The sequence below is a fragment of the Apus apus genome, chromosome 2 (assembly GCF_020740795.1).
Source record: "Apus apus isolate bApuApu2 chromosome 2, bApuApu2.pri.cur, whole genome shotgun sequence".
Lineage (NCBI taxonomy): Eukaryota > Metazoa > Chordata > Aves > Apodiformes > Apodidae > Apus > Apus apus.
This window is the reverse complement of record NC_067283.1, coordinates 83,496,088-83,510,107: the sequence shown is the minus strand read 5'-3', so window position 1 is coordinate 83,510,107 and position 14,020 is coordinate 83,496,088. Positions and strand designations below refer to the sequence as shown.

Sequence of the window (14,020 nt, the reverse complement as noted above, 5' to 3'; positions counted from 1 at the left end):
GGTTTCGGTTCCAGTTCTCTTTGAAGCTAAAAGGAGGAATTTTACCAAATTACCAGGTGAACTGTAGTAAAAAGCTTTATTCGGTCTTACTTCCTAATTATATGTCACTCCATCTGAGCAATTCAGCCACACTACATTATGGATTGTTTACATTTAAACATGTTAGTAGTTCCATGAATTAATTACTTTGTTTCTCTGCTCTATTTTGTAACAAATCCGATGTTTCTGATTATTGGCAGCCTGCTTGCCTAGGAGTGGGATGTTCCCCAGTGCTGCCTGTGATGTTGAGAGCTGGCTGCCTTTGTTAGGTGTTTTAAGGATAGAGCTTGTCTGTTAAAGCAAAATATGTCTGCGTATTAATATATGAGCTGTTTTCCTTCAGCCCAAACTCCACCTCCTTGTCTGTATGGTGACTTCCTAATTTACATGTCTCTCTGCCACAGATTCTCAAAGGCTGTCTTTGATTTGGTGGTGTGAAGTGAGTTCCATTTCAGTGGAAAGTCAAAGATACTGTTGGTTGTACCAGTTTGAAAGCTTGATAGAAAATAAAATAATTTTTTTAAAGGTATAATTTCATTCCTGCAGGTCTGATCCAAAAAAGAACTACGCTTTTGAAGCTCTCAATTTGCAGGGAGCTAAGTGCTCAAGGCTCACTGAATGCATTAAAATGTGTAAGACAAGACTAGATGAGTCTTTGATACATTAGTCCAATATTACTGATGAGTTAAGCTCAGATAAACAGCCTAGATGCTTTCCTAATGACCTGAACTCTTGCTTGTGTGCAGTAAGGTTGCTACAACTACCACCTGCAAGGTAACCATGCCTATGAAGAACATATAATCTCTACAAACTTGAATTTCAGGCTAAATTTGGTCCAGAGTAACATTTCTAATTTAAAATCTTCTGTGGTTTCCTTAATTTGTAAGACAGAAGAGAAGATTCAGTTCTGGAACATATTTTGCTTGCACCCTTCCTTAACTCCTCAGAGCTTATTATAAAGCAGGCTATATGGCTTGCTCTGTAGAATCTGTCAGGGCAGCCTTTCAACAAGCACTCCTTAAGGATAAAGTTCCTCTTCCAATTTGCCTAGTTTTGTAAAACACTTTTATTCCTTGTGCAGACCAAAGTGGTATTTGTCATTTGCCAACTGCTTACAGAGATCATTTACAAGCAGTTCATTTTCAAGTGTGTCAGCTACAGGAGAACAGTGTGAAATGGCAAAGTGAAAAGAGTTATCAATAAATACTTGATAGAGACTGAGGGAATTAAAATTTCTCCTCTCTTTTTAATAGCTTCAAAACACTGTCTAACAAAATACTTTCAGTCATGGTCCTATTATTTTCATTTCCCAGAAAAAAGAACACTTGAGAACTACTGCTTATACATAGGATTTACCATAGCAAATTAAGCCTGTTAAGTTCTATGTTCCCTTTCAAAAAAAGAACAGAAGCAGGCCAGTTTAATGCTGTAATTCAAAAGGTATGAAGCTAATTATTCTCATCATTGAGACTTAAGATGTTGCTAGAACTGTGAACCTCACAAATATACAGGAGCACCTTGGGTTTCTTATTCTATAGTCGTTCTTTCCATCAATGCCCTGAATTCGCCCAAGGTAAATCTATGTACATGTTCCTTATTACTGGTTAGATTTTGGTCCACATGAGTTGGAGCTTAAATACATAAATCCAATTAAGTTACAATCTTCCCGTTTCTTAGAACTTCATAAGCCTGAAGACATCTGAATTAATTTTATTACTCTTTACATATATCATTTACATTTGACATATGTCTGAAAATGTTCTGGTAGTTTGATTTTAGTCACCAACCTGTGATCTTCTGGAAAGATTAATATCTATCTTATGTATGTTCTGAGATTTGGGTTGGGGTGAACAGATACTTCATCTCTGTCTAAAGTTGACCTTTGACGGGAAAGGTCAAAAGTTTAGATACAGTCTGGACAGTGAGAGTGGCCTCTCATTCTTTTTATAACAACCTAGTGGGTACAGCATTCACCAGCCATGTGGAAAGCTGTTGAGCCTAAGTTCTCCACAGCCTGAATGGCACTGAAACCATATCCTCAAATAGTGTGTGAGCCACCAGCCTGTAGAACATCCTGAGGTGCTACATTTCTCAACGTTCTTCTCAGAGCAGAACCATTTGCAAGCAGGCATGCAAGAGTGCTGGGATCAGACAGAAGCCAGATATGAGAAGTTCTCCAAAGTAGGTATTGGGGTCTTCAGATAAGAGGGCACATAACATCAATTCCAGATCTCAAAAATATGTTAATTGGACTGTCACTGAGTTAAAAGACCTACCAAAGGCTGCCTGTAGTATGTTCTACCATGAGACCAAACATTTCCACTACTTAATTCAGCCCTCCCAAATAATTTCAAATGAATATAAAAGAAGGCACTTCAAACACAGACTTGAAAATTAATATTTACTGCAAATAGTTCCAAAATATAGATAATAGTAAAAGTAATATATGAAAAGAATCCTAACATGAAAACAATGGAGGCAATGCTAAAAATAAATGCTATCACTATTGTTACTGATAATTTGACTGGTGTAATTAAAAAAAACAAAGGCTCTAGTAGGTATATTAACACAGATTTTCTTCTCAACTACAGGAAAGTGAGAGATGCAACTGGAGTTGATATTAATATGCGTGTAGGAGTGCACTCTGGGAATGTGCTCTGTGGCGTTATTGGGCTACAGAAGTGGCAGTACGATGTGTGGTCACACGATGTTACTCTGGCAAATCACATGGAAGCTGGAGGAGTCCCAGGGTAAGAGGCCTCTCTGTTAACCTTTGGTCACATCGGTTTTTGTACCATGGATAAATGCATAGGTACCATGAATTCAGCCATCAGCCTTCATGGAGAAGCCTGAACTATTTATTTTGCTGTCTTTAAAAAAGACAAACAGCCAGGCACTCAGTATTTCCTGTGATTTAATAATATGTTTTGTGGGTGAAAGCCTTTAGTACAATGCCCATTACAACTTCTAAAAATGAGATTACAGGGACTGTAAATGAAGTGAGCAGCGTATAAGAAGTGTATCCAAAACTAGTTTAAAAAAGGTTAATCAGGTTCCAGGCATGCTTTTGATCAGTGTTTGTGATTCTGTCATTCTTCTAAAATATAATTTCAGCCGAGTTCACATCACCTCCGTCACCTTGGCACATTTGAATGGAGCTTACAAAGTGGAAGATGGGGATGGAGACGTGAGGGACCCATATCTGAAAGAGCATAATGTTAAGACTTACTTTGTAATCAATCCTAAGGTTAGTAGTACTTTTATTTTTGAGCAGGACCACTAATCACTTTATTGAATAATTCACTGCCATATGATATTGATCAGGGCTATTAATGATGCCTACAAATACATGTTTGCATTGCAAATCTTTCCCACTCTTCAGAAATAAATCTCTGATATTTCCCAGCAATATCATTATGAATTGCAGGCTCTTAGCATCTTTCCATTTTTAAGTTCCTACACATGCAGATATGTGGTACCAGATGGTGTTTTTTTAATTCAAAAGGTAATGAACACCAAGGCTGATAATAACCTTTTATTGTCTATCAACCAGGGAGAGAAGCGGAGCCCTCAGCACCACATTAGACCTCGACATACTCTTGATGGAGCCAAAATGAGAGCATCTGTCCGCATGACCCGGTACCTGGAATCTTGGGGAGCAGCCAAGCCATTTGCACACTTGCACCACAGGGACAGCATGACCACTGAAAACGGCAAGATTAGCACAACAGTAGGAGCCTACTTATGTCATTTCATACAATTTAGCAATATTTGAAAGGGAAAAGGTGCTCACTGCAAAATACCTGGTTATTTCTGATAGCAGAAGATACATGCGTTTGTACAGAGCATAAATCAAGTGAAGTTGCTGGGAGCTTTTCCATTGACATGTAAGCTTTGGATTAGCTTCTAAGGAGCCATGTCTTGCTATAAGCATATCTCTGAATTAAAAGGAGTCCAACGTACTTACACAATTTGACCCTCTGAACCTGAGCCCCTGTCACAGCATGTAGGGTCGCTGCTGTTCATCTTGTGGAAAGACATTCTGAATATAAAGCAAGAGTGCAGCACCTTTGGGAAACAATATTTTTCATACAGAGGCAGTCCCTGTGTTTTATGGGCTATTTAGCCACATTCCCCATTTTGAACATGGCCAAACCTGGAGCAAAGGCTGTGAAATTAGAATATCCCTGTGGTACCTGGAGTAGACTGTATTAGAAGGGTTCTCTGGGAACCAAATCTATACTCACTGCAGCATCTACCTTTTGAAGGTGCAATAACTATTCATCGGCTATGGCTGATGGCTTGAGTTTCACAGTGCATCTGTGGAATGTTGCATCTTTTACAATGAACAGAAAATATTTTTTTTAATTTTGCTGGCACTATTTTACTGGTGTTGGTCCACAACTTGTACATTACAGTATCTTCTACTTCTAAAAAATGCAAATGTAAAGGTAAATTCTAATAGTTTTCAATATGGGAATTCAGTTTTATTGCTTTTACGATTAAACCACATAACCCATCTTGTTCAATAAATACAGTGCATCAGAATGTGGATTGTGATGTGTTCATTACAGAAATTACCCAGCCATCATTATTAATCACAAAATAAATGTGGCTGTCACGGCTGCTGTTGCTTATCGATAAAAAATAATAGCCATTGGCTGTGTTTGGCCACTCAGGTCTGTTTTTCTCAAAAACATTTAACATCGTGTTTTGCTGAAGCTGGGAGGAATTTGGGCTACATTAAAACAGTAATGACTTTGAAGCAGTGACTTCCTGGTAAGGCAAAATATTATTGGATTCGGATTGTTGTATTAGTTACTCAGTGTTTGTAACAATAGAAAGGTTTGACTCCAGGTCGCTCCGTCTTCACTTTTGTCTGGATTTTTCTTTTAGGCACTTAATCTAATGCTAAAAGTATTTGTATTGAAAACTCTTCTTACTTGACCCTTTTTTCAACATGATTTTTTAAACAACATTGTCAATGTCTATTATAGCTCATAGGTCTTTTGTTTTTTAGGATGTTCCCATGGGGCAATATCATTTTCAGCGTTGCAGAGAGAGGTAAATAAGTTTATTAAGATCACTTATTCATATAAAGTGCATAGAGATACATATGCATTCATTTACATTGATATGTACATAAGGCATGTTTTCAAATGTTGAGGATAATTGTCACCCAAACTATTTTCAACTGATGCCTCTTACATAGCAAAGGGCTGTGGAAACAGATTTGGCAGACATGTAACTTATGAATTGCAAATACCCTTCCTGATAACAAATTGCACTATTCTGATTTATTTGTTCCTCCTAACAACCCAATTACTCTACCAGTGGGAAGAAAATTATATGCAGGAAAATTGAGAGGAGGCAAAGAGGGGGTAAGAAGAGAGAAGATGGAAAGGACTGTTCTAGAATTTTGTTATGACAGCTAATAATACATGCTAAAATGTTATATATTGTGTTAATTGCTTTGGATTTACTTTGTTTTGTCAAAGTCTGTATGCTTGTAGTATGTTTGCGGTAGTAAACATTCAAAAGATATGTTGTGGTCTTCGTGTAGTGCTCCTGCTACACAAAATGTCTGCAAAATCACTATAGATTTATGTTTCACTCTCCTGCTGGGTACTTCAGTGGCTAGGGGAGGATGGTGAGAAATGGAAACAGAGTTGAATCGATCACTTCTTTAAAACCATCCAGAATTTCTAAATCAAGAAAAGAAAGACATCTGTTTAAAAAAAAAAACAACAAACAAGAAAAAAAAACAACACAAAACAAGCTTAGCACTGTCAGAAACCTGGAATGCTTAATTTTTATTTTAATGACCTGATAACACTTCAGATAATGACTTTCTTGCTAAATTATAAGTAACATCAGAAATACTATAAAAACATTTTAAAGAATCCTTTAAGAGTTTGTATTTTGTATTGTCTTTGGTTGTGCAGATAAGTCATTCTGTCTGTTCCTTCCCCAAGTCTGCACATGGTAAATGTCTCCTCAACAAATCCCAGGTTACTGGAGAGTTATGCATTTACCTAACATATTGCTAAGTTCCAGAAGATAATCAAGTTTTGTCTGAATATCCATGACATTAATAAAAACAGTCTCTGATTTTAAAACTGAGCATTTAAATTTTGACCATATGTCTAAAGGACTTCTATCAGCCTGGTGACAAAAAGAAAGATCATTGGGCTGTGGTATGTGCAAATAATGGAGTTTTCGAAGATTCTGAGATGGTTTTGCCTTTGTGTTTCTAAGTTCCACTCCAAAAAAGATACAAAATGTACAAATGTTACCATGGATCTTGGTACCATGTTACAGAAGGAGTTTCTAGAAGGCTTTACGGGAGCCTAGTGTTCATAGTGAGGCATGTAACTGGAATCCTAGGTAAGCTAGTTAGACATTCCCACAGAAGAGAGCTGAAATGATAATAAGCACTTTGAAAATCAGTATTTTATTAGAATATGAAAATGTGAGGTTTTGAAGTCTGACTGTAGGCTTCTCTTTGTGGCACCCTTAGCTCTTATCTAGTTATTTGATAGTGTTAGGTTGTTAGAGATCTGCCAGGAGGGTTAAGTGTGATTAGATGATGTCTCCTCATCTGCCTAGTTATTTATCCTAGGCAGATTGTTTCATATGTGAAACATAAGTTGTAAACACTTTCTTACCTAAATTCAATAGCATTGGGTAGCCATTAAAACAGTTGGGTTGATTGAGGTTACTGTAAGTACACTAATATAATTTCTGTATGAATTTGAATCCTGCAACAGGATATCAGTTTGGGAAATAAACGAAACACTTGATGTTGAAGAAAATCTGTTTTACCTTTGTCAGGGTTCAATTTGTAGGTTAAGAAAATTCTGGTAAGGGAAGAGTCGAATTTCTGATCTGACTGTTGACTTCTTAAAAAACACTTCTTAAGTTAACATTGGATTTAAGTTTTCAAGAGGCAGAGATTTTCAGACAATATTTGAAATATTCGATTTTTAAGGAGAGCACAACTGCTTAAAGGACAGATGTTTGCAGTACCATGTGTCAGCAAAGACAAACCCATTCTGATGATCTTGTGTTGGGTTCATGCTGAGTCTGATGAAAAGATCCTTTTTTTCATTTCATTTGTGTTATAAGTTGCAAATAGAGAAACATGACATATACTTGAGACTGATTTCAGACTTGATGCTCAGTTTTCTTAATAAGTTAATAAAACATTTCCAAGAAAAGAAGAGTTAGCAGGCTTTCAGTAGAGTATACTTAGTATTCTTCAGTGCACTAGCATATTATTGCTCATCATAGAATTCTGACAAGAATTTTTAAAAATAGCTACAAGGAAAAGGGATATTTTATGAATTTGAGCATATTTCCATTTTCATAATACTGTGGAAAGCTTTACTTAAACAAGGATTTCTTGAACTCTCTTGTTTTGATTTTTTTACAAAATGTTTTCTTGTGTTTGCTTGTTAAAGGCTCACTTACAGCTAAGCTCTAGACTTGTGTGTGCCAGACTCTGTTGCTTGTGCTGTTTTTATTACCAGTTTATTAATGAGGCTCTGTGTGCCTGAAGCCTAGAGCTGCTATTGCAGCATAAATATTAAGAAAACCTTGCAAGTTTATGCTGGCTGTCAACCCATTGTTTAAAGTTACTTTTTATTAATAATGTAAAGATTTATCCAAGTAACTTCCCACATTTTTCATTTCAGAACAAAATCACAGAAAAGAAGATTTGAAGAGGAACTGAATGAGAGGATGATCCAGGCCATTGATGGAATCAATGCTCAAAAGTATGTTTTTATCTTCTGTTGTCTCCTTTATTCAACATTAACATAAATCTGCAGCAGACAGTGGTGTTTACAATTTCTCACTCCCACATGCACAGCGGTGTTGGAAAAGAGCAAAGGTGTCACTAATACTAGCATAGGAAGCTCTGCACAGTGTAAAAATAGGCTGTACAGTAATGTTTTCTAAGGCATAGGGTAAAACAGTGCCTGTGAATCATCGTGTGAGAAAGGTTTTGGCTTGTCTTGATCTTCACATCAAATGGATTTTTGCTCTGTAACTGGTTGTATCTGCACTCATAGCCGTAACTCTTCAGAATTGTTTCATCTGAGAGAAGTAAGACACAAGAAGTAGCTGTCATGGAAATTAGAATGATATGAAAATTGGTGCTTCAAAATCTTCGCAGAAACATTGCCTCAGGATTAGAAACCTTCCCTAAAATCATAGTTTAATATCTCTTTGTTTCAACTGGTTGGTTGATTTCTTAGAGAAGGCTAAGCATGATGGCATACTGAGATTCTTGGGAGAGGCAACGTGGCATGTTTCTGTGTCCTAGGAAGAGCTGGAGGTGGTATTGATGTTCTCTGTTTGCTAGTGAATAGATAAGACTATGAGAAAAATCAATACTAGTCCAAAATAAGAGTTCAGGATTCTTATATTTATCTGATGAAATAAGAGAGTTGCCTTTCAAAAATATGGACAATAATTGTTATTAACTACTTGTTTTTCCCTCTGCTTCTGTTACTCAGAATCTTAATCAGCTGAGTATTTTTTTTTTTTTTTTACTTTTTTATTTTTGCATCTGATAGTCCTATCAAAAGGTACTCAGATTTAGGAGAATATTTTTCTTTTCTTATTTATAGAGAAGAGTGTTGATAGTTATAGATCCTACAAAGTCTACAGTGAAAGAGGGTAGGTCATGTGCTAGGCAAAGCCTTTGGATTATTCTAGGATTGCTTAAAACAGCTATATAAATTTTTACACTTTTTATGTGTCTCCAGGTACGCTTTCTCTGATAAGTGCATTGTAAAAATGATAGCTTTATGTCAAAGTGAAGCATCTATATAAATGCAGTAAAATAAGTATTGACATGATCATATTGTAAGCTGTTTTATCTCGAGAATCTGTCTCAGTAATTAGTGCGTAAAATTCAGAGACATCTGGGGTAAAAGAAGCTTGTGTGATAAAAAAGGTTTCTGAAAAAGTTTCAGTGCATTTTTTGAATTACATGAGAAAATGCAGAAAGATAAGGAATGACCTTACATATCAGAGACGCTGAATGCCACCTTCCAAAATTAGATTGTCTACCTATCCCTCTATTGATTTGCTGAATAAATGTTATTATTCAATTGAGTAACTGAGAATAAGTTGTCAAAAGTGCTGATTCCCCATGCAGCGAATTAATTCAATACTATTTTAACTATGTTAATGCTAAACATTTGGAAAATTTAAATAAAAGTTTTCCTACATTTAGAAAACAAAACTAATAACATTTTTGTTTTCTTTATTATTGTGCAGGTTTTTTGTGCCTCAATTTTTTGGCTGTAAATTGAAAATAATACTATCGACTCATCCAATAGAATGGTTGTAAAGCTAAATCTTTTGCTTTTGTGACTCAAGAAGCAAACTTTTAAGAAAAGTCTATGAGAAAACTTGTATTTCTAAATGTTTTGAAGTGTAAAGTTTGGATTGCATAGTAAATAGGTCTATGACTGAGTGAAGAAAATTAGAACCCCCACATTATTGCATGTAAAATATGGTATTGAAACTACCACTCTTTTATCCTTTTCAATTGGATTGCATTAAAATTCTTCAAAAGCAAACATTCAGTGTACAGAGCCATTGTTTCTTCCACTCTGTGCTCTCAGCACAGTCTGACTTTTGCATTCACAGCATGGTTCTTTGCCATGTGTCATTTTGTGAAGAAAAAGTCACTGGTTGCAAGAAAATGGTCATAATATCTGCGCCTTAGGACAACGCATGTCCAGCTCTTCAAGAGCCAGTGTCTGGATCTTCTTAGTCCAAGACAAAGCTGTAGTCCAAATGAATCAATGTTTTTACACAGTGTAAAAGAGTGCAGTACACATTGAAATGGGACCTCAGGTTTTTAAAGCAGTATAGTGTTTTCTCTGGGCTCCCTCACTAGCTGCTTTCCTGCTGGTTCTCAAGCTAGCTTAGCTATCTTTCCACAAAACTGCCAAGCGCCATGTGCACACACTGTTGGTAACTCAGGGCATCTGGGTTCAATTCCTTCTTCTGGAATGCAAATGAAACTGTGGCATCTAAACAGCAGCCTGCTGGCCTTGTAGTATGATTCACGTAGTAGATTTAGTTGGCAATGTTCCTTGCAAAGTTGCATGAGGAATGTTATGACCTGTTTATTGCTTATTATTCTGCTAGAGCACTACATTAAAAGATACGTAAATACAAATTACAAACAGTGAGTGAGGAACAAGGACCTTCTGAATCTCAGCTGAGTGTCTTCGCCATTAAGTGTATGACATTATACTTTCTCCACGTCTCCTTTCCCCATGCCCTCAACAAAGTATTCCTGGTGGCAGTGTCCATCCTGCACAGGACAGGGATGAGTAGTCCTAGCTATGCCACCCTGAACCTTGGTGGGTAAGGGACTTTGGAGGACATGTGATGGATAGATAGCAATCTGCTAGCTAAATATATACTTACGAGAGGGAGCTAAATTACAGGTATTTGCTCTTTGATAAGTAGGTTACTATGTTTAAGAGACACACTCTCTTATCTTTCTTTTCAATGTCATGGTGGCTGCTATATTCTGTGCATAATTGCTTGCTACAGACTGTCAATCAGTACAAGCTCTACCAAACCACACGCCTCTGTGGGTACAGGCAGAATTCAGCTGTCTGTGTTGTTCCTTGAATGGCAAAAGAATTTAAACAGAAATTTGTTACCTCACATCCCAGGAGGCATATCCTCACATACTTGCAGATACTTCAATAGCTTTTAGGCTTGTCAAGGTGTCAGGCTGGAGGCAGAATTTTTCAGCCCTTATCTCTGTGCCAAAGCTACGTGACTATGTGACCCCTCTTCTGTACTTACCACTTTCGCTTGTCGGTGTTACACTGTTTCCCTCATCTCAGACCTCTTGGCACCTGCTACCTAAAACCAGTATATATTTCTTTTTTTTTTTTTTAGCTTTAAAGTAGAACTAAAAGCCCCTGAAAACGTGACCTTGTAACATGAATTCGGAGGCAGCATTTGCTCTAAATAGCACTACTGACTTCACATGTGATCAAGTGTGTACAGACCAAATTCAGCCTTTGGGGGTAGATCTGCAGACAGAAGTTTATAGGAGTATGGCAATGGCAGTTAAATCAATACACTTGTCAGATACCATATGAAAAAAATAAATAAATTAGTTAACAATTTGGAGAAAAGGGTTACTTTTTGTTCAATTTTCATAACTAAATGGAAAAAACCTTGCACTTAATTTTCACAGTTCATCCAAAATGTTCCACAAACTGAATGTTTTCTCCAGTAGGTTACAGCAGGACCCAAACAAGATCATGCCATATGCACAACAGGCTATCATATCCATTTCTTCTTGGATTCCTAACTGTGATAAGAAGTACATCTGAGCCATTGCAGAGCAAACTGGGAAATACATTTTTTAGTTAAGCATACCTAGAACTCAATATGTTTTCAGACTATTTTTATAATGAAACTGACTGCATGCGAACAGAGACAATCTCCTAGGCAAGGAAACAAATATTTTAGATGTCATAAATCAAAGCTAATAGCTTACACTCCACTCTGTACACTCTTGTTCTCCCAGGACCTTAATTTAGTATATAGTCCACTGTGGTTCATTGCTGTTACTTATTTGCATTGCAGTCTGTCGGTCGAGACATTCCCTTTTATTTAGAAAGCATTAGCTACACTACTGGCTTAGAGGCTAATTTAAAGTTATTGCTGGAAAGGTTACAAAAAAAAAATCTTCTGCCCTGCTATTATTGTTCAAGCTCAAATATTGCAGTTTCACAGAGGCAGTCTGCTTAAATATTTTGTTCAAATTTATCTATTCCCCTTGAAGTGCAAGCAATTTAAATACTCTGTTTCTTTTCAAGTGTCCATTAAATAGAGACTTTCATATCAGAACATTTCATTTTGTAAAAGTTATATCAATCTTTTGTCAAGGTTCACTTATTTTAAAATGGATTTGTAATTTCACTGCAAGTACTTACACTGTTTTGCATTTCTTATCTTTAAGAAGGGAAGAAGTTTTTATAATCAGTAAAAAGGTCAAGATCTACCTCTAGAGTACAGGGGTCATGGTCAAAAGACTAATACAGCTCAATGAAAAAATTGCTCTACCTCTTTTAATAGTGTATTTACATTTTCATTTGGAATAGGAGTTTGTAAAGTGTAAATTACCTGCCACTCTTGCATATTGTAACTGCACTTCTGAAAGGTACCTTGTGAAGGACTGTTTTTATCTCAAGTTCTCTTCTGTGCACCGGATGTACTACAGTATTTTGGACATGGAGTATCAGTGTCAGAATAACATCATATAAATCTCTCCCTTGATTGTCCTTAGGAATGATCTACAGAAAAAATGGTTCTTCTGAGCTTTTGTTTCATATGTTTGTTAGCAATGGAAGTAAAAAGGAAAAGGGGATTTTTAGTTTCCTCTTATACTGTCGGTGCAATTCACCATATACACTGCAATACACAAAAACTTGCTTTTTTCAAGGTGTTTTTTTTATCTTCCTGCATTTCAGTAGTAATATAAAAAGACTGGACTACTTTATTCTTATGTCAGTTATAACATTCCTTTTCTCTTCTAGGCAGTGGCTTAAATCTGAAGACATTCAAAGAATATCACTTCTTTTCTATAATAAGACTCTGGAAAAAGAAGTAAGTTACTTTCACTGCAGATTCACTGTTGATTCCGTCTTTGCCTCATCCTTAGTGAGGCTTGTATCCCTTGCTTTTGTAGCACAGAGCCTTGGCCACAGCACCTCTCTTGCAGGGAGAAGTACTCAAACCTTACAATAGTATTTTAGCTCATTTGTAGAATAAATTTTTGAATGTGATGTCTGAGACAGCTTTCCTGTTTGCAATGCTCTGCAGATCACATGAATTTCTTTACATTTTTCATGGTCTTGCAGAAGTGGGAGGAGGTTTGATAGTCCAAATTTGATGTAATGGACTATATTGTCAAAAGGCATTTATTAAACTCCACTGTTGTAATTTTTTTTTTCTTTTGCCATATCTCAGAGACTACACCTGCAGTAATGATAGTCTCAGTTGCTCATCAGTTTTTTATCAATATGCACTTGATGCTCACAGTCATTCTGAGGAAACAATACCATAAAGAGTTTTAAGAAAAATGCCTAGATGTCTTGGATACAAAACACTAAATGTTCTTCTGACCAATATGCGTAATAAAACATGTCTGAGACATACATGTACAGATGGAGTAAATTATGTTGTTTCTAGTCCTTGGAGCAATGATTTGAAGAATTGTTCCCTTTTAGGTTTGACCACAGCTGTCTGTGTAAATGAGTGAATGTGATGAGAATGGGTTATAGGAAGTACTACCATACTGTGATCACACTGTACAGCATAGGTGCAAGTATCCTCTGGGTCCCATGTGGTGGTCAAGTAAATATTTAGGTATTTTTTTGTAGATCTTTCAGTTTAAAGCATCTGAAATACTTTTCACATTCTTTCACGGCTCAGCAGAATGGTGTTCTTCTGGACAGCTGCCAAAAGCATGTATTGTATGCCCTTAGAATCATAGAATCATAGAATCCTAGGGGTTGGAAGGGACCTCGAAAGATCATCTAGTCCAACCCCCCCGCCAGAGCAGGGTCACCTAGAGTGCATCACACAGGAAGGCGTCCAAGCAGGTTTTGAATGTCTCCAGAGAAGGGGACTCCACAACCTCTCTGGGCAGCCTGTTCCAGTGCTCTGTCACTCTCACAGTAAAAAAAATTTTTCTGATATTCACCTTAAACCTCCTATGCTCCAATTTGTATCCATTACTCCTTGTCCTATCACTGGTCGTCACTGAAAAAAGCTTAACTCCATCTTCTTGACACTCACCCTTTACGTATTTGTAAACATTGATGAGGTCACCCCTCAGTCTCCTTTTCTCCAAACTAAAGAGACCCAGCTCCCTCAGCCTTTCCTCATAAGGGAGATGTTCCACTCCCTTGGCAAGGCA

General features: G+C 36.8%; 1 protein-coding gene across 2 annotated transcripts in view; it reads left to right on the top strand.

The window, feature by feature from the left end:
* Nucleotides 1-14,020, top strand: part of ADCY2 (adenylate cyclase 2) — a 230,638-nt gene that overhangs the window by 151,852 nt on the left and 64,766 nt on the right. For both annotated transcript variants that reach the window (XM_051611652.1, XM_051611651.1), the window contains exons 8-13: nt 2,631-2,789; nt 3,154-3,286; nt 3,593-3,769; nt 5,060-5,103; nt 7,737-7,817; nt 12,636-12,705. In XM_051611652.1, the coding sequence (XP_051467612.1) occupies nt 2,631-2,789; nt 3,154-3,286; nt 3,593-3,769; nt 5,060-5,103; nt 7,737-7,817; nt 12,636-12,705 (664 nt within the window). The remainder of the gene's footprint in view (nt 1-2,630; nt 2,790-3,153; nt 3,287-3,592; nt 3,770-5,059; nt 5,104-7,736; nt 7,818-12,635; nt 12,706-14,020) is intronic.